Genomic DNA, 20,184 nt, shown 5'->3' with positions numbered 1-20,184 from the left:
GGTTGGGATCCTAGAGGCCTTTTTGCAGAGCATGAAATCACATTAACGAACGTAGGCTATCACTTGAGCCATAAGTAGGTCCTTTGCATCTTTTAATTCACCATTCAGAAGTATCAGTGATAAATGAACTAATGATTATCAGTTCTGAAAAGTGGAGTGCCACCCTCGTAGAGCCAGCTCTGTTCTGCAGAGAGCCTTGCCCTGCTTACCTTGAATAATTGATAAACAGATTGTTGTAAATAGCATTTTCTTGCAATTTATTTTAGGTCTGGGTAATGTGTTAAAGACATTTTATGACAAATTAGTTTTTGTTTCACGCAACATCCATAAAAATGTTTTCTTTTAGATCCAAACAGGATCTCAGATATGAGAAATGGGAGGATGTCACAGTGATTATTTGCAGTAGTATTAGGGAGCTTCTACTATATTACAGTATTGGAAAAATACATCACTATCCCTGAATATTAACTATAAACACTTTTAGAATTTGAACCTGTTTGTCTGTGCACTGTTTGTGATCTGTCCAAAGAAGATACGAGAGAGATGAAACTGAATAATAAAATCAAAGGTAATAAGAACAGGGCCCCCCTAAATACATTTGGTCTAGGGCTCTTAAAATCCTTAAGATGTCCCTCAGCCACGCCTGTGTAGTTAGTTAGGAAAGCAGAGGTTCACTGGTGCTATGGAATGAGGCAGGTTGCTCCGGTTTCCTAATATACATTAGTGTAACTTTGTCGTGGTTGCAGATGCTCTGCACTGAACCTGTTCATTTCCAACATGACACAACCAGTGTATGCCAGTCACCAACATGAAGGCCTTCCCCAGGGCAGGACTAGCATCGGGCATGTACCCAAGAGACTCGAAGGGTAGGGGCCGGTTTAAGAGCAGTGGGGGCCTGTTTTGTTACGGGGGAAGTTTTGCAGCAATTCTCCAATATCAATCCCAGTAACAAAAGCAGCAGTGCTAGGGACCGGTTTTGCTCAGCAGTGGTGCTTGACACTTCCCCTCCCTCCGCTCTGTAAAAATTGCCACAGCTGCTTTGGGTTCCCAGTCCGGCCCGCCTGCCCCATCAAGCAGACCTCCTGCATTACAGGACCTAGGTAAGTTATCCGCACAATCAAGCAGGAACCCCTCTTGCTGCACCCAAACGTGCGGTCACGTTCTTGGCGCACAGAGCCTTGGCTGCAGCGCACAGAGACCTTACACTGCCGCACACAGAGACAAAAAAAACTAAAGGGAACATTGGTTATCAGCATAGGTTTTAGTGTTGTTGGCCAGAAATATCATATAAGTGTTGAAAAGGGCGGGAATTGGCGAGGAACCTCAGGGTACTCCACAGATGATTTCCTTCAGTTCGGAGGTGAAGGGGCAAAAGGGCGAAGGCAGATATTTTGCATTCTTTCAGTCACGAAAGAGGCAATTCATCTGAGAGCCGCTCCTTGGATGCCTATGCTGTGCAGTCTTGTCATAAGTTTGTAGCAGGAGCCCGTATTGAAAGCTGTTGAGAGTTCCAGGAGGACTAGAGCCGCAGTCTCTCCTCGGTCGAGTAGGGCTTGGATTTCACAGGTAGCTAAAATGAGGACTTCCTCTGTGCTGTGGTTGAAATCTGGATTGGGAGTAGTCAATTAGGATGTTCTATTCGAGATGTGATGAGAGGTGTTGGTTAATGGCTCTTTCTAATATTTTAGCTGCGAACAGGTTGATCGGTCGGTAGTTGTTGAGTTCGCTGGAGGCTGCCGATGGTTTCTTTAGCAGGGCATGGACTTCTGCGTGTCTACAGTCCTCAGGAAAGGTGGGAACGGGAATTGAGGTGTTGAACAAGGTGGTGAGTACATGGCTGATGCTGGTTTTGCCTAGGTTGATGATGCTGTGAGGGCATTGATCGATTGGGGCTGCTGACTGGACTGAATTCATGATGGAGGTAGTGTCCTGTGGGATGAGCTGGCTCCATCCGGTTAGTCAGTTATCAGTAGTGGTAGAGGGGTCATTGTGTTGCTTGAAGGAATCAGTGGCTTTAGGCTGGGGTTTGAAGTTCTGTTGATGTTGGCGATCTTGTCGAGAAAGAAGTTTGCAAGGTTGTCTCAGAGTTTCTGTGAGGGGGCAATGTTGTTTGTTGCTGGTAAGAGGTTGGAGAATTCTTTGACAATGTTGAAGAGTACTTTGCGATTATTGGATCGTGATTTCATCCATGACCCCTTCTTTTTTGTATTTCTGCCGCCAAACTTGCCTACCTGTAGAACGGGATGTTATCAGAAGCCCTGGAGGGGTGAAGGGCCCAGGGGGCATACCGCATCACCAGCCACACTCTAGGGAAGACTGTAATCCCCAGACTGCATCACTCTCCACACAGCTGCCGTGAGGGCCGCGAGCAAGGGTGAGACGAGGTCATCGCACTTATAGCGCTGCCTCTCCCACCGCGGCGCGGGACGACGCCTGGACGAAGCCCGAAACAAGGGTGGGCCCGTCTGAGCCCGTCAGAGACTGGAGGAGGCTGGGCCACGGTATTGACATTTATATTGTATCATCTAGATGTAATAATGCTCATCTTCGTATATATTGTGATATTCCATTGGGTTGACTGTTGCCATACCCTATACTTATAAGCTACCCCAGCACAGGAATCCAGTAAAATCTGAGAATATACCGACCTGCCTCAAAGATATATCATAGTAAGGGAGAGAGGATGAGTAAGCAAAAATCCCTTACGGGGCATGGGGTGGTTGGGACCCTAGAGGCCTTTTTGCAGAGCATGAAATCACATTAACGAACGTAGGCTATCACTTGAGCCACAAGTAGGTCCTTTGCATCTTTTAATTCACCATTCAGAAGTATCAGTGATAAATGAACTAATGATTATCAGTTCTGAAAAGTGGAGTGCCACCCTCATAGAGCCAGCTCTGTTCTGCAGAGAGCCTTGCCCTGCTTACCTTGAATAATTTATAAACAGATTGTTGTAAATAGCATTTTCTTGCAATTTATTTTAGGTCTGGGTAATGTGTTAAAGACATTTTATGACAAATGAGTTTTTGTTTCACGCAACATCCATAAAAATGTTTTCTTTTAGATCCAAACAGGATCTCAGATATGAGAAATGGGAGGATGTCACAGTGATTATTTGCAGTAGTATTAGGGAGCTTCTACTATATTACAGTATTAGAAAAATACATCACTATCCCTGAATATTAACTATAAACACTTTTAGAATTTGAACCTGTTTGTCTGTGCACTGTTTGTGATCTGTCCAAAGAAGACACGAGAGAGATGAAACTGAATAATAAATTCAAAGGTAATAAGAACAGGGCCCCCCTAAATACATTTGGTCTAGGGCTCTTAAAATCCTTAATATGTCCCTCAGCCACGCCTGTGTAGTTAGTTAGGAAAGCAGAGGTTCACTGGTGCTATGGAATGAGGCAGGTTGCTCCGGTTTCCTAATATACATTAGTGTAACTTTGTCGTGGTTGCAGATGCTCTGCACTGAACCTGTTCATTTCCAACATGACACAACCAGTGTATGCCAGTCACCAACATGAAGGCCTTCCCCAGGGCAGGACTAGCATCGGGCATGTACCCAAGAGACTGGAAGGGTAGGGGCCGGTTTAAGAGCAGTGGGGGCCGGTTTTGTTACTGGGGGAAGTTTTGCAGCAATTCTCCAATATCAATCCCAGTAACAAAAGCAGCAGTGCTAGGGACCGGTTTTGCTCAGCAGTGGTGCTTGACACTTCCCCTCCCTCCGCTCTGTAAAAATTGCCACAGCTGCTTTGGGTTACCAGTCTGGCCCGCCTGCCCCATCAAGCAGACCTCCTGCATTACAGGACCTAGGTAATTTATCCGCACAATCAAGCAGGAACCCCTCTTGCTGCACCCAAACGTGCGGTCACGTTCTTGGCGCACAGAGCCTTGGCTGCAGCGCACAGAGACCTTACACTGTCGCCCACAGAGACAAAAAAAACTAAAGGGAACATTGGTTATCAGCATAGGTTTTAGTGTTGTTGGCCAGAAATATCATATAAGTGTTGAAAAGGGCGAGAATTGGCGAGGAACCTTAGGGTACTCCACAGATGATTTCCTTCAGTTCGGAGGTGAAGGGGCAAAAGGGCGAAGGCAGATATTTTGCATTCTTTCAGTCACGAAAGAGGCAATTCATCTGAGAGCCGCTCCTTGGATGCCTATGCTGTGCAGTCTTGTGATAAGTTTGTAGCAGGAGCCCGTATTGAAAGCGGTTGAGAGTTCCAGGAGGACTAGAGCCGCAGTCTCTCCTCGGTCGAGTAGGGCTTGGATTTCACAGGTAGCTAAAATGAGGACTTCCTCTGTGCTGTGGTTGAAATCTGGATTGGGAGTAGTCAATTAGGATGTTCTATTCAAGATGTGATGAGAGGTGTTGGTTAATGGCTCTTTCTAAAATTTTAGCTGCGAACAGGTTGATCGGTCGGTAGTTGTTGAGTTCGCTGGAGGCTGCCGATGGTTTCTTTAGCAGGGCATTGACTTCTGCGTGTCTACAGTCCTCAGGAAAGGTGGGAACGGGAATTGAGGTGTTGAACAAGGTGGTGAGTACATGGCTGATGCTGGTTTTGCCTAGGTTGATGATGCTGTGAGGGCATTGATCGATTGGGGCTGCTGACTGGACTGAATTCATGATGGAGGTAGTGTCCTGTGGGATGAGCTGGCTCCATCCGGTTAGTCAGTTATCAGTAGTGGTAGAGGGGTCATTGTGTTGCTTGAAGGAATCAGTGGCTTTAGGCTGGGGTTTGAAGTTCTGTAGATGTTGGCGATCTTGTCGAGAAAGAAGTTTGCAAGGTTGTCTCAGTTTCTGTGAGGGGGCAATGTTGTTTGTTGCTGGTAAGAGGTTGGAGAATTCTTTGACAATGTTGAAGAGTACTTTGCGATTATTGGATCGTGATTTGATCCATGACGCCTTCTTTTTTGTATTTCTGCCGCCAAACTTGCCTACCTGTAGAACGGGATGTTATCAGAAGCCCTGGAGGGGTGAAGGGCCCAGGGGGCATACCGCACAGCCCGCATCACCAGCCACACTCTAGGGAAGACTGTAATCCCCAGACTGCATCACTCTCCACACAGCTGCCGTGAGGGCCGCGAGCAAGGGTGAGACGAGGTCATCGCACTTATAGCGCTGCCTCTCCCACCGCGGCGCGGGACAACGCCTGGACGAAGCCCGAACCAAGGGTGGGCCCGTCTGAGCCCGTCAGAGACTGGAGGAGGCTGGGCCACGGTATTGACATTTATATTGTATCATCTAGATGTAATAATGCTCATCTTCGTATATATTGTGATATTCCATTGGGTTGACTGTTGCCATACCCTATACTTATAAGCTACCCCAGCACAGGAATCCAGTAAAATCTGAGAATATACCGACCTGCCTCAAAGATATATCATAGTAAGGGAGAGAGGATGAGTAAGCAAAAATCCCTTACGGGGCATGGGGTGGTTGGGACCCTAGAGGCCTTTTTGCAGAGCATGAAATCACATTAACGAACGTAGGCTATCACTTGAGCCACAAGTAGGTCCCTTACAGCTTTTAATTCACCATTCAGAAGTATCAGCTATTACTCTAACGGGACCCCCAAAGATTGACCCACTCAAAGAGGCCCCATTGCCGACATCTCCCCAGGGGGAGGATACTACGCTGCTGCCATCAGTTCCATCTGTGACTGTGTGGGTAGTACCTAACCAAGTTACAACAAACAAAACCAATGTTGAAACGAGAGGCCAAAAAATGAAGATCAGTCAGGGTAAAGGATTTTTGACCCCATCAAAAAAAAAAAAGACAGGGACCTAATGCTTATAAAAACTTGCACCGTAGGCACAATAAGACAGGGACAGAGCCAGAAAACGTACGTATAGCCACTACAGCGGTGGCCCAAACGAGCCTAGGGGCCACCCTTGTAATTGAGGGGATACCTGATACGATCCAGCCAGTCTTCTGGGGAAAAAAAAGAGGGCATCTTTTCAACCCTAATTAGACCAGTGTTAACTAAGTTATCTGCCATAGAAGAAAGGCTACAGAGTCTGGGAGGGGCTGTTAAACGTTCACTGGATTATCCACAACCATCCGTACAGATATCCCGTGAGACTGAGATTACACCCAATAACCCTCTGGGCCTTTCTGGCCGAAGCACTCTGTATAACACACATGTTAATACCGCGCCTGTAGTGAGGCCCATAGTTAATTCTGCATGTGAAGTAGTCCCAATGGCTCCCAGCGTGCGGTCCTCCCAACAGTCCCACCAACCTCCTATAGAGATTGGTGGTGCAAGTCGCTGTGAAGTGACCTGTCCTGCACGCACTACTATTCAGACGAATCAGGTACATCCTATCAGGCCACACACCTGGGAGCAAATAAGGGAGCTCAATGGGAGGCAGAAAGACAACTATCTATCAGAGCCGATGTTTTTACATCTCCCACCAGAGGCTACACCTTATACTGTTGTTTTAACCAATGTACCCCCTTCACAACAGGGAGTTTTTGAGCATTGGTACTCCCTGAAAAACAAGGTACTACACGCACTCTCTAGTAAGACGGACCATACTAATGCCCTATTTTCTGAGTTTAAGATGGCTTGCCGAATCCCATGGGTAGGCTCTGCACCCAAAACATTGGCAGGGGATTGTGTGGTGATCAATTTTAGATCCCCGGAACTGGTCAGAAGTATTCTAGAATTGTCCAAGCGCCACATGGTCAGAAAAGGGGGGATGGGTGTAGTTCCTCTAGGCTTTTTTTACCAACCTTCTTTATTGTTTAAGCAGGCCTCTGTATCAGATACCAGTAGTAGTATCCCACATTAAAGATACGGCATCCCATCATTCAATTCCTTTGATCCCCTCTATAATCTGGATGGGGTAGATTGACTGGCATCTCTTCCAGGTAGCATCGAGGGTATGAGGGAGCTAGAAGATATTACTACCTTGGAGATTATCCAATATATGGGTCCTCCATGGAACGTGGAATTAACTAGGCCCCCAATCCTAAAACATTTAGAGGGATACCCAAATGGGAAGGGAATCGCTGAGGGTTCAGTATACTTATGAGAGCAGCATGAGGATATATCGGGGACACCTACAACACCTATTTTGGATCCCCCTAATATCCTTGACAATACCAGATCCCACAACCTGTACTGTGGTGTCTTGGAATATCTCTGGGTTACGCGCAAAGGTTCAGAATCCAGTCTGGGAGGCCTTCGTGGAGAACATAGATATTCTATGCCTGCAGGAAACATGGGCAAATGAACCTATACATATAAACGGATACAAGACATAGAACACACCGGCAGTAAAAGGCCTGGGAGGGAGGCTAAAAGGCGGGATTTCGACATACATCTCAAATAGGGCTCCCGGTTTTATGGTATTTATTTTTTTGCCATTTCCGTCTGTATTTATCCATATTTATTTTTTGGGCATTTTTCTTTTCTTATCCACATTTATTTTTGCCACAAGCAAAAGACGATGCTACAGCTAGTATTTTTCCACATTTATTTAAATTGACAATGGTATTCGTTTTCTAGACAATATAGTGTATATTGCACAAGAAAACAAATACAAAATTATGTCATGTGCTCGCCTACAATACAGCATAGTAGATCAAGTTTGTACAGTTTAGGACAAAAAATGATAGATCTTGGATGGCTAATTAGTGGGCTGTACTGCTTTGCCGTTCTCGCTCTCCTTCCTGCTTGACTATGTATCCCTTACTCCTAAAGGCGACACAACATCTCCAAAAGATTGTGCTTCAAATCAGATGGATTTTTTTTTATATAAACAATAGTTCTGTCGGGTAAAAATGAGTAATTCAAGCTTACAGAATTAAATTCACAGAATGATTTCAGGTTACAATGCTAATTGCTCTACATAGACCTAATGCAAATCCAAGAAGAAAACTAAAAACAACAAAGGTTGGGGTATAAGTCAATTATTTTATGAATTTAAGTTGCATTCATAAGTGCCCCATTTCAATATACACTTTACAAATTCTGTATTTTTACATAGCGCCGCATCAAAACAGGGTGATTGTGGAGTTTCTTACTGCGCGAGATAAAGCAGACATACCGCACCCGAGTACTTCACAGGTCTTTAAAAAGACCATTCACATGTTAACGAGGCTTTGTTGTTTATTTCAGCCCTTTTTACCAGACTGCGGGCAGTGTCTACCCCCTGTGAGAGCTGCCTTTTGCACAGGACACGGGTGGGAGCTGCGTGCCCATATATATTTTTTTATTTAAACCGAAACAGTTGCGGTGCTGTTTGCGAAAGAAAAGAAACACAGCCCTGAGATGCCTGGTCTGAAAGGAAACAGGATGGGTACAGCGAAGCCGGAGGACAGTAATCTAAACAACAGGGTGCCTGACACCTGTAGAAAATGTAAATGTGGCAAATGGGTAATGATGAAATGGAAAGACTGAATGGGAGCCAATTATCCTTTAATTGACAGAGTGACATGAATTTTCACAATGCATCGAGCGCAGCTAGGAGTGCAAGTGTGGGAAGCATACTACCTCCCCGCAAGTGTGGGAAGCCTCTACTACAGCAGGCATCCCAAGTCCATTAGCCACACTTTGCTTCCTTCTGTCAGTGTTCCTTTGTTTCTACCCGGTGCCCTTCTCTCCAAAGCCCTCACCAGCACGAGACACCATGACCCGCGAGTCACTGAACACAGGGCACCCCCACTCCGCGCTGCCAGCACAGAAGCCGTCCTGTTTATCATTCATTCAACTCTCTCAGTCTCGCTCCGTGCCGGTGCCTTCCTTCCTTTATCCAGCACAGTCTGCCATGAGTACAAGCGCCTTATCTTCCGTTCCAAGCGCCCCGTCGGAAGCAAAACACCCGACGGCAGCTTGGCAAAATTTGCTAGTATTTTGCTGTTTATAAATATAAATACAGACAAAGGAAATATAGCTTTCCGTCTGTATTCATATGTATACAAAACGGAAAACCGGGAGCCCTAATCTCAAATAAGCTGTCCTTAAGCAAGATCACGTTTCACTCAGTGGGAATCTATTTCCATGTGGTTGAGCTAGCCCCTACTGCAACTCACTGCATACTTGTGATCAATCTGTATAATAACACTATTCAAAATGATCTTGAATTAGTAGTAAAAGGTATTCTGGCTACAGTCACTAAAATCTCTGACGGGAAAAACAGAGATACTATGATCCTGTTGATGGGTGATTTGAATTGTGGGCTATGTACTCATTTTGTTAATAGACTGTGTGGTATTAACAATGATGCTGATAGTTGTACACATTTTACTCACTCTAAGACAGGGGATATATTCAATGTCCTTTTCTCTAAGCTAGATCTTATGTTTGTAAATGAGATCCTAACTACCCTAGTTAGCTTTCTGCCTACCTTTAATGGGAGAGGCTATGCCACCACTATTGATTTTATATTGATCTCACCCATACATGCGCATTTGGTCCCTTCCTTTGAGGTGGGTGATATCGCTCTAAGCGATCATCTCCTCCTTCTCTTAAAACTTAAGACACATATGTATTTTCAAAACAAGTCCGAACTAAACACCCGTATGCAGGGTACTGTAGAATTGAACAAAGTAAATGGATTCTCAATAACGTGGTCTAAGGTTGATGCAGATTTGCTAACTAAAAATGTTTTAGTGAAATGCAGGTCTGAGATAGATACCTGCCTAAGCGAGGATGCCTTGGATGCAATAATAGTTGACTGCTCTGTAGATATTACTAGGGTGGCTAGAAACCTACTGACAGTAAAACTCAGTAATAAACCGAAACATTATGGTCGGTTTAACAAAAAATGCTCTAGGGCATATTCCAATTTAAAAAAGGTACGGCATACTAAACCAAGATCACTACCCAACATCAGCCAAGCTAGTCTAGACTACAGTAGGGTACTAACAGAAAGAAAACAAACCCTTCGTAATGATGCTTGGGACTCCTTACATAATGCAGCAGAGCAGAAAGACAGTACTGCTTTCTGGAAGGTCTTGAGAACCCCCTTCCTAGCCTCAAGTAAAGGTCCCTCAGTGGAGATAGCTATCACGGAAGAAGCATGGATTACCCACTTCTCCGAACTATATATTGATCAAGGGAATTTAGGGAGCCATCCGGAAGAATGTAATATAAATAATTGGGAACATATTGATCTAGAAATCACCTTGGAGGAGGAGACTAGGGATCTGGCACAAAGTGCTGGCGAGAAAGCTCCTGGGCCCGACGGGGCATCAGTTGACCTGTATAAACACATTATCACCCTGTGGGGGCCAATACCGACACAGGTTTTTAATGCAAGCATACGATCTACCCTCCCTCTGAAATGGGGAAAATCAATAATTATCCCAATTTTTAAAAAGGGCAATCGTGAAGACCCAGGATGCTATAGACCAATTTCTCTCCTAGATTCTATTGTTAAGGTACTAGGGAGGGTCATACTGGAAATTCTAGCAGACTGGGCCGAGGAAAATAAGATTTTACCTGACCTGTAGTATGGGTTCCGCGACGGCCGATGCACCATTGAGCAGTCCTTAAACCTTACAATATTGATAGCGAAGTGCACCAGAGCGAGAAAATGCAGCCTCTATCTGGTCTTTGTTGACCTCACAGCGGCCTTTTACTCAGTCAAGCTCAATAGGCTGTGGGAAGTCCTTGAAGGGGTGGGGGTCGATTTACAAATTATCACGCTCCTACGCTGGCTTGTATAGTGACACGTCAGCAAGCATCCGTTATGGCCAGAAGGGAGAATGCACTGAAGCCTTCCCAATCAGGAGAGGGGTCAGACAAGGTTGCATGCTGGCCCCCTTTCTTTTTAACCTTCATATAAACAGACTTGAAGATGCAGTGCTTCTCCAGGACAAAGACTTTACCCAAGCTGATGGTCGATTCACCCCCGCACTTCTTTATGCGGACGATGCAGTATTGATGGCTCGTACCCAAAACAGCCTCCATAGAGCCCTGGATATTTTTATTATATTCATGAGCAATCTTAGTCTAGAAACTATTATAACCAAAACGTACGTCATGAGGTATAAGCAAGGGACGCAGAAGACCCGTGAAATGTTTATCGATGGGAAAAAGTTAGCTTCTACAAAAAAATAATTCTTACCTAGGAGTACTTTTTAATTGCCATGGTTCCTGGGCCCCCACCATATCTGCCAAAATATAGCCTTAGCTAGATCTACTGCAGCATTATCAAACTTTGCTAAAAAGTTAAGTAGGAAACCACCCACAGAATTGCTGCATATATACAAAGCAAAGTGCGTCACCATGGCAACCTATGGAGCCGGGGTGTGGGGCTTTGTAGAAATTAATCCCCTACAAACGATCGAAAACGTGTTCACAAGGTACATTCTCCCTGTTCCTCCCAGTACATCTACCTTTATTTGCCACGAGAATTTAGCTCTTCACCATATAGCAGATCTGGTAAAATTAGAGCCTATTCTTCTGTGGCATACAGTCTGGTGTAGGGACCAGACAGAGTTGAACAGAGAGATTTTAAAAGATACCCTAAGACTAGACGGGGCCCATAGCATGCCCTGGATTAAATTTGTACATGACTTTATGAACAAACTGGGTCACCCTGAATACTTTCTTACTCCATCTTCAATGACAGAGATCTCAAGAAAGACTTTAAAGAATGCGGGCATCCAGTTCCTAGAAGCTAAAAGATTGCATAGAGAATCTGCAGCGAAAATATCCATGAGAAGTCACCAATTGTTACGGACCACCATAGGGATGGAGCCCTATTTATTTTTTGTGCCAGGAACATTTGATAGATTTCTTCTTACTAGGTTAAGACTGGGTATTATACACCGGATGATGACATTCCCAACAATGAATGATTGGTCTAGTATTCTTATACTGTGCCCTTGCGACAACATCTCTATTCAATCTACCATGCATCTAGTCCTGTTTTGCCAATTTTATCAGGAGCAAAGGAAAGTGTGGATTATTCCTTTTTTAAGAAAACTCGGGTTTAGGCAGTGTCGCCAAGCAAAGCTTTTACTCCCAACTATTAGAGGACGAACATATAGCATGGAGGGTAGTTCAGTTCTTAATAGCTGAATTTTATATCAGGAAAAGTGTTTTATTGGAATAGTCATGTAAAATTATCTGTACAATTTATTTTATGTAAATAATATGCTATGTTTTTAATTTTTGTGCTTTTATGACTGTTTTATATAGCAGCCGAATAAAGCTTTCCTTGAACTTGATGCAGGACGTTAAGGCCTTTTTCTTTTATTCTCTCAACTGTCAGTGAGAGAGGTTGAGGGATGTGCTGAAAGTGGTCTTGCTGGTCGTATCCTTACTGGTGCGCCATCTCCTTTCTAGTTGTATATAGTGTTGTTTAGTGTTTCTGAGGTCTTCAGTGTACCAGCTAGCCTGCTTGGTGAACCTTCTGTGGGTGTTGTTGCAGATGGGAGGGACGCTGTCAGAAAAGTTGGTGACCCAAATATTGAAGTTTCTGATGTTCTGGTCTAGGTTGTTGGATGAGATGGGGTGGGTGGTGCTGAGGGCATTGATCCATGGGTACTTTGAGACTTTATTCCAGCTACGGTGGGGGGGTGTTGGGTAGATTGGGGCGGAAATCTGTGAGCTGGTGATTTTGAAGTGGATGATGAAGTGGCCGGTCCGCGGTGTGGCTGTACTGGACGCGGTTGCTCTAGGTGAAGATGGGGTCTAGAGTGTGGCCTGCGGTGTGCGTGGGGTCATGGACGACTTGGGTGAGTCCGATGTTGTGCATGCTGTCGATGTGATGATATCATTGTGGTTGTCGAGATGAAAGTTGAAATAGACGAGAAAAATGTAGTTCACCTTAAACAATTTAACAGCCAAGAAACTCCCCCAAAATGTCTTACAGCAGTGGTGTTTTCCCCAACTGTACATTAAGGTATGTCAACTGTAGTGCCAGATTACACTTAGATAGGTATGATATCACAAAACTTCTCTGCTCATACATTTCAGTAGCTCTCATATAGCTACAACTATCTCATAAAAACGTTCATAGGCCCTTCTGTATCATCTACAAAGGGCCACTTTGACCCTGCATTTGTGAAAGTTTCTGCCAAGCAAATCTGAAACTGCAGAAGCCAGTTGTTTAGCACCTGTGAAACTGAACACTGCAACTTCTTTAATAGCCTGTAGGTTATGTTTTATACCTGCCAAATCCTACACTTATAGGCTGGTTGCAACCACATGTTGCTCAGCCCACCCTTGACCATACTCCTGCTAAAAAACACATGAAGAGACCTAAAAGATTGTTTAATAATACATCTTTATTATTTCATAATACATTTTTATCAGGATGTGTATTAATCTCATTACTCTTCTGCAATGAACAAAGTTGTTAACTGCATATTTTTGTAAACCCTGCATCAACCATTCAAAATCCTTTGTTAATCACATCTTCAAGAGTGTTTGCACAGTATTAACATTTACGGTGCAGTTAAACTAAATGGTTAGCAATAAGGATTGGCACACCTTTACAGAACCACAAAATGGGACATAAAAACAGCCAGGGGTGGGTGTCAAAGGTTTTCTCTTGTCTGCACATGCAAATTCTCATGTTGGAGATGTTGACAAGGTACTCGGACCATGACATACTGCCCGCTTCCCTTAACTGTGCTGGATGACCAACAGGTAATCAGACTGTCCTCAGCACAAAGCCCTACCCGATGGGTCGGTAGGAGTTGGGGGTCACCTGAGAGTTTCAGCAAATCAAATAAAAAAACAATGATTGAAGGCAATTACCAGCTTAGGGCTTCAAAGTATTTGTAAACTGGAATAGTAAAAAATAATGTACCAAGCAGCCCTCTACTACACCCTGGCCACTTTTTACCTCCACACGTACATTCCACTGTGTGCAAAGTGGAAACAGGTGCAGTTAACAGTACATTGTTTGACTGATCACCCAATATTGCTGAAGCTTGGAATTTCATGTGCTTACCCGGGCTAATAATGTGAAACCTGCATCAGTCAGTTGGGTACACCTGGCCGCTTCCAAAATCCTAGAAAATCATAAAAAACAAAATGAGTGACTATACTTGGAAATGCGTCATCCAATCTTAAGCTGTTTAGAGTCAGACAAAACATATGATTAGTGGGGCATGCAAAAGAACAGATGGCTCTCGGAGCAACATGAATTTCAAAATCGATCCAAGCACAATTTCCATAGTGCCTTGATACTTTTATAGGAAAGATATCCGCACAGGTTTTTTTATCGATATAAGAAAAAAGGTTTGATCTACAGAAGTCCTCATCTAGTCTCTCTTGCGTGCTCGTACCTCAGAAGCATAAGACTTCACTGAAAAGTATTGTACAATGAGCCGTTTTTTGGAAGTGCCCAGGCATCTATAAAGCCAATTTTTGAATGTGTTTATATGTGAACAAACCCACTTAATGATGGTGGCAATGGTTGGATCCATGGAGATCATTGCTGAATGTGTTTGTAGTATGTGAACAAACTCATTCAAATGGATGCACACACATTTATTGCAGCAATCTTTGAATGGGTATTTTCAAATATTATAAACACATTTCCTGGTTCCAACCGTGCCTGCATGTGCACGCACGCACAGGCAGCCACTTTGAAATGAGTAAAAACCTCTTAAGATGTGCGCCTCCTGAAAATGAAGGGGGTAAAAAAAGAATAATAATAATGTTGTCGAGGGGAGAGTAACCACAAGATGAAATGGGTGGGTAGCAACGAAGGGGCAACAGCTTGTGGGATACAACATGGAGACCAAGGGGGACGGCCAAGGGAAAGAGAAGGAGAAGTAGTGCACAGGAGAGAGTGAAAGATAACGCATGCTCTCCCAAGCAGTGCTTAAAAAGAGGAACAAAGTAGCTTCCCAATTGCAAGCAATGTTAGTATTGGAAGTATCCAAGTCAACCCATCAGACCACAGAGACCAAAATGCTCATGGGCAGGACAAACACAGACTAGGGGAGAACACCATCAAATCAGGAGGAAACAATTATGACAGACCACAAATTAATCTAAATATGACCAAAATCCACTCCTTGTATACTAAATACAATATGCCGGGCCACCAGAAAGAAAAACATGTCTTTTGCCAATACCTAAAAGTACGCAATGGCACAGTTAACAAGCGCAAAGAGGTAAGAGGGAATTCTGTGTGATAAACTATTTGTAAATAAAAAATATATATATTTGATCATTTTAGAAAAATCACAGATGTATAGAGATTATGAGTTAAGCTTCAGAAGAATCTGAACTTTGATGTGTCCCCTAAGCCAAATCTTGGGTGAGGTTTTCCTCTGACACAGACAACATTTTAGTGCTCACCAACATAGTTCAGTAAGATTAGATTCTATTCAAAGGGCACAGGTGTTCCGCATAGTAATCAATACCCAAATTGGGAAATTGGGGAGAAATCTAAAAAAAAAGAGTCCAAACCAAAGGGGGCCCTAAGTTGCAACTGCACCTCCGTCGCTCCACCAGGCTAGTGGTACCGCGCCACAAAGATCAGATGAAATATCAATTAATCAAACTGCAGACTGTTTTGAAGCTTTACTCATAATTTCTGTTCAAATGAGAGCCCTCTACATTAATGAGATTCAGTTGATTGTATCTGTAAATAGTTTTTAGCACACACCTTGAGCTCACTTATTTGCATTACTTCACTGCTGCAACTTTTTTGTATATTGCCACCACTTTTATTGAAATGTATGCCATTAAAAGGATGACTTTCCTCTTAAAAGGCCTTTCTGTTGGAATATGTTTGTTCACATTACTACGATTTTCTACGGTTAAATTTGTTCCTGAAGGAACATTATCTCTTTATGCATTGCATCTTGAATCCTTTACAGGATTACTGGGATGCCATATCTGCTTTTGACCTATCTGATGAACGCCAATCCTCTAAAACGGACCCTAAAAACCAGTATGTAAATCAGGACGGATAGGAGAGTTTTTGCTATAAAATTGCTTGTGGAGCTCAGACTCATATGCTAAGACAATCAAGGGAGGCCATAACAGGGACAAACCCAGATCGCTAAACAAACAAAGGTCCTGAAAATGTGGAAGTACACTTAAGGCATGAACAGAAGTCATGCCTTAAGTGTACGTCGTGACCGAATCTAGAGTAAGAGTCTTCCTGATGTGAACAGATGAGGGAGAAGAAACAAAAGCAGGTCCAGCCATTTTGGAAGCACAGCTAGAAATTAATAAAATGTAAATGTTTTATCAGGTAAAAAGGGGCATGTTTTGAATGTTGAACTCAATGGATCAAAGATCGTTGCCAGTTGACTTGACCTATGTACACGTGAGTTGAGTCTGGGCTCTGGTGGGTTGTGGGTCTTTATGGGTATCACATATTAATGTAACCATGTTTCACTTCTGGATCCATAAGCGGAATGTTCAAGGATGGTATCCCAAAATGCAAAATACGGAATCAATAGTTCAGCAGCAGTCACAGAGGAAACACTGAAGGCTTAGAGGATTGAGAATAGCGACCACTGGGAGTACTACACTGAAAAACGTAGAAAATATCATCTCATCATAAGACCATGTAGTGTAATGAATACCTCTTCAAGAAGACTGGAAATATATTATTCATAGGAATGTTCTTTTCAATATCCACCTAACTTGTGTTCAAAAAAATTTCCTTAAACTTAATCCATAATAACATTTAAAATGATAATCATTATTCACTACAAAATTACACTTCGTCTTAAAATACCTATCATTATGTATTTATTTTTAAGGGCTAAAATTCATGTTTACCATAAGAACCACACAGGCCCCACATTTGAGTCCTATGAATCTGGAGAGTCTACAAGAATCACTTATCAAAAATTACTCATCATTTAATTTCCAGAGTTGGTCTATTTGCATATTTTGATCTTACATCATATTTAGATGATCTGCATTAGATCAAAAATAACAACATTCCGTCAAACACATATTTTTGAACAGTTCCTTAAAAGTACAGACATTTTGGTTACATAAGCAATGAAGCACTATCGTTCTCCCTTGATTCTCTTACGAAAAACGGTTCTTATCGGCTAAAGTTAATTTCTGTAACCTGGCACAAGGTACAGCCAATTGGTTGATTTGGACGAGAACCTCTGCTAAACAATGTTCCTTGCAATTTAAAATTCTCATTGGAAAACATTCTACAAAGGATGAACTATTCTGGTTTTTCATTTTAACCTTACTTTGATGTTACTTTGAAGCAGTTTTTAAGCTGAATGGGACTTCTATTAGAACGAGTGTTCCAATACAAAGTCTACTGACCATGTATGGAGCTGGTGACTTTTTAGACTTGTATGAGGGGGGGAAATTAAACTAATCATTATCCTCACATCAAACATCTAATACAGGAGAAAAAAGTCTCATGGAATCACTACACATACCAAATATTTAGCCTGTAAGCGTGGAGTTTTTTTTGATGAACCAGGTCTCTGAAAGTAACATTTGGCATTTACAGAAATGCCAACTGGCAAGGTCCCTGGCAATTTCAAAATATCTGCAATGAAAAAGTAGTAACCCTTTTGGTCAAAACATTCAAAGAGCCAAAAGATTCTTAAAAAGCAGAGGTCTATAAAGCGTTTCTCTCAATAACATCTAAAGATGGAATAGATGCTCCACAATGTGCTACCCTACGATATACTTTACTTATTAAAAACATCATAATGTTATCTAACATTCATGGGAGCAGATCACTGTTGTATATTCTTAAATGATATAAATAATAATATAGTTAAAGAAGCATGCTTTGCTCTAGACCGAAGCAGGAACAATATGCACTTCAATGCTTATTATATGACAGCCAAGTATTTTTACTTGTTACCGTGAATTCCCTTGACCGGGTCAGGAACAATCGACTGATTCTACCCTGTCATCCTCTCATCCATAACATCATATGCCTCTACACTAAACCATATATCAAAATTAATGGAGTTATATTTTTTAGGCATTTGATATTAGAAAGGGGCTATTTAGGGTGCTTACTACCACATTTACTATTCTTGAACCACTTCCAATAGCAATCTGGAAAACCATCAAATAAAATAAAATAAATTCAAACATCTGTGGGGGAGGTTAAGTTCAGACTTTAGGCAGATAACTTTATGCTCATCTTGGAAGATCTCACGTATTACACGAAGAAAGTCATGAAAAAAGTATTCTCATTTTCTGACTAATAAATCAATTGCTCTTAGAGGGATGCTTTGCTATAAAAAGAAATGGCAGATGAGTTGTGTAAATGTCTATCTAGAGTCTAAAGTTTATGTAGAACAAACAGAGTGGTGAACTTTCTGAAATGGTAGTAGATAATATTTATTCACTATGGAACAAGGTGTCAAAGCACCTGAAGAAATGATTTGCCTTACATTGTTTCAATAGGATATTGTCCCAATTGCTAAAATGACAATAATTCCAAAGTTGAATGACCTTACATGCAGGAATTGTATCCATCTTAATTGGCACAGGGTATTTGGCTCACAGAATTGTAAAACCGCTTAGATTTATAGAGACATTGTATGAGCACATTTTGATCTATATTAGCTACTGCCCCTGGTATCGGCTGACACCCTCATCTATTTTTTCCTTAAGGAAAAAAGAAGAGTAGCATGATTGAGTATGAAAAAGTACAACATCTATTTGTTTTCTAAATAAAAAAACATTACACACACAACACATATTAAAAAGGGTAGCCCATGCATAAACAAGGTTGTATAATCTGCTCACACGTTCATTAGGCACTCATTTGGAAAAAACTGGTAACTTCAATCGGTCGCCAAAATACTTCTGATACCTAAATAGAATAATATAGCATCTCATTATAGAAGACATAATACAGGATTAGAGGATGTTGCTAAGTTGTTTCTTGAAGAAAAGACCATCTCCGGGTTGGCTTGGTTGTGTATTTTTGAAGACACCTCAGCCCTCTGTTCGAATCTCCTCCTCCCAAACGTCCTTCTTGGAATTCGCTTCCCACGACACTCCATGATTCGAAACCAGAATGATCTTAACTGAATACATAACAAACCTTCACTTTTATAACAATTTAAAAATGATAACTTTTTTAAACTAGTATCAATTCCATAAACGGAACATACAAAGCAATTTATACATACTTTAGCAAACACTGTCCTTCAGATATTAAGGCCTGTAAATAAACCTGTAGATAGTGTTATGGATGCAATGTTGAAAATTACTTTTCTGCAGCATCTCTTCAGACAACTACCTTCTTGAGGTTCCAAATCCTTCCATCTGATGCTTTGACTGTCTTGTGAACCAACTTTATAATTTTAAGGGGCACCATTTAATTAAGTCACTCTGTGGTACATGCTGGTGCCTGAATACTCACAAGATCTCCCACCTAGTGTTGTCACTAGCAAGACTTTGTAGACACTCCCCAATTACTCTTTCCACTCCCAGATCACAAATAGGCCACCAAAAGTCAGTACAAAATCTCTCCTTAGATTTTACCACTCCTGGGTGCCCCACATCAACCAACTCAACAAATTTACTCTGCTTTAATGAAGGCACCACCAATCTGTTCCCTCTGAATAGCATGCTATTTTGCACAGAGAGATCATTCAGAATCAATCAAAATGATTTCAATGGATCTTCAGAAAGCGTAATCTCCTTTCCTAGAACAAAGTAACTTTTCTAAAATTTCAGAGCAAATCGATTACTCTGCATAGCAGACTTCTATCCTTTTAATGGCTTCATCTGCCATCACACATACTCCTACCCACACATCATCTTCCTCTTCCTTAATAGGCTGGGTCCCATTCGAACTATCAGTAATTAATCTGGGCAAATATCTGCCACATAATTATACACACCAGGCAACTACACATCAGCAAATGACACTTCTTGTAAACTAATAACCCACTTCCTAGTTCTTGAAGGCACACTCTTCCAGAACCCTTTGTTTTGAGGATTTCAATCAATTGGCTTATGATCTGTTTTGACATTAAAATGTGTTCCCCATAACAACTGCTTAAACTCCCTTCTCAGTGATGGAGTAGGTAGTCTCCGCACCTCATTTACTATTTGAAACAACACTGTTCCTATCGCTTTACACCTGGCATCTGTGAGTAATACACATTTATCTCAAGGCACAAAGGCTTTCAAACATGGCGCGTTGTCAAAGTCTTTTTAAACTTATTGAATTCTAAACACGTTCCTCACTTCACACAAATTCAGAAAGGTTCTTAAACAA

General features: G+C 42.2%; 1 protein-coding gene across 1 annotated transcript in view; it reads right to left on the bottom strand.

The window, feature by feature from the left end:
- Positions 1-20,184, bottom strand: part of FBXL2 (F-box and leucine rich repeat protein 2) — a 477,680-nt gene that overhangs the window by 163,758 nt on the left and 293,738 nt on the right. Inside the window, exon 11 of the mRNA XM_078688338.1 lies at positions 13,930-13,990. Coding sequence (XP_078544464.1) covers positions 13,930-13,990 — 61 coding nt within the window. The remainder of the gene's footprint in view (positions 1-13,929; positions 13,991-20,184) is intronic.

This window comes from Lissotriton helveticus, chromosome 4_1 (genome assembly GCF_964261635.1).
Source record: "Lissotriton helveticus chromosome 4_1, aLisHel1.1, whole genome shotgun sequence".
NCBI lineage: Eukaryota > Metazoa > Chordata > Amphibia > Caudata > Salamandridae > Lissotriton > Lissotriton helveticus.
Note: the sequence above shows the minus strand (reverse complement) of the source record. Positions and strands in the feature narration are given on the sequence as shown.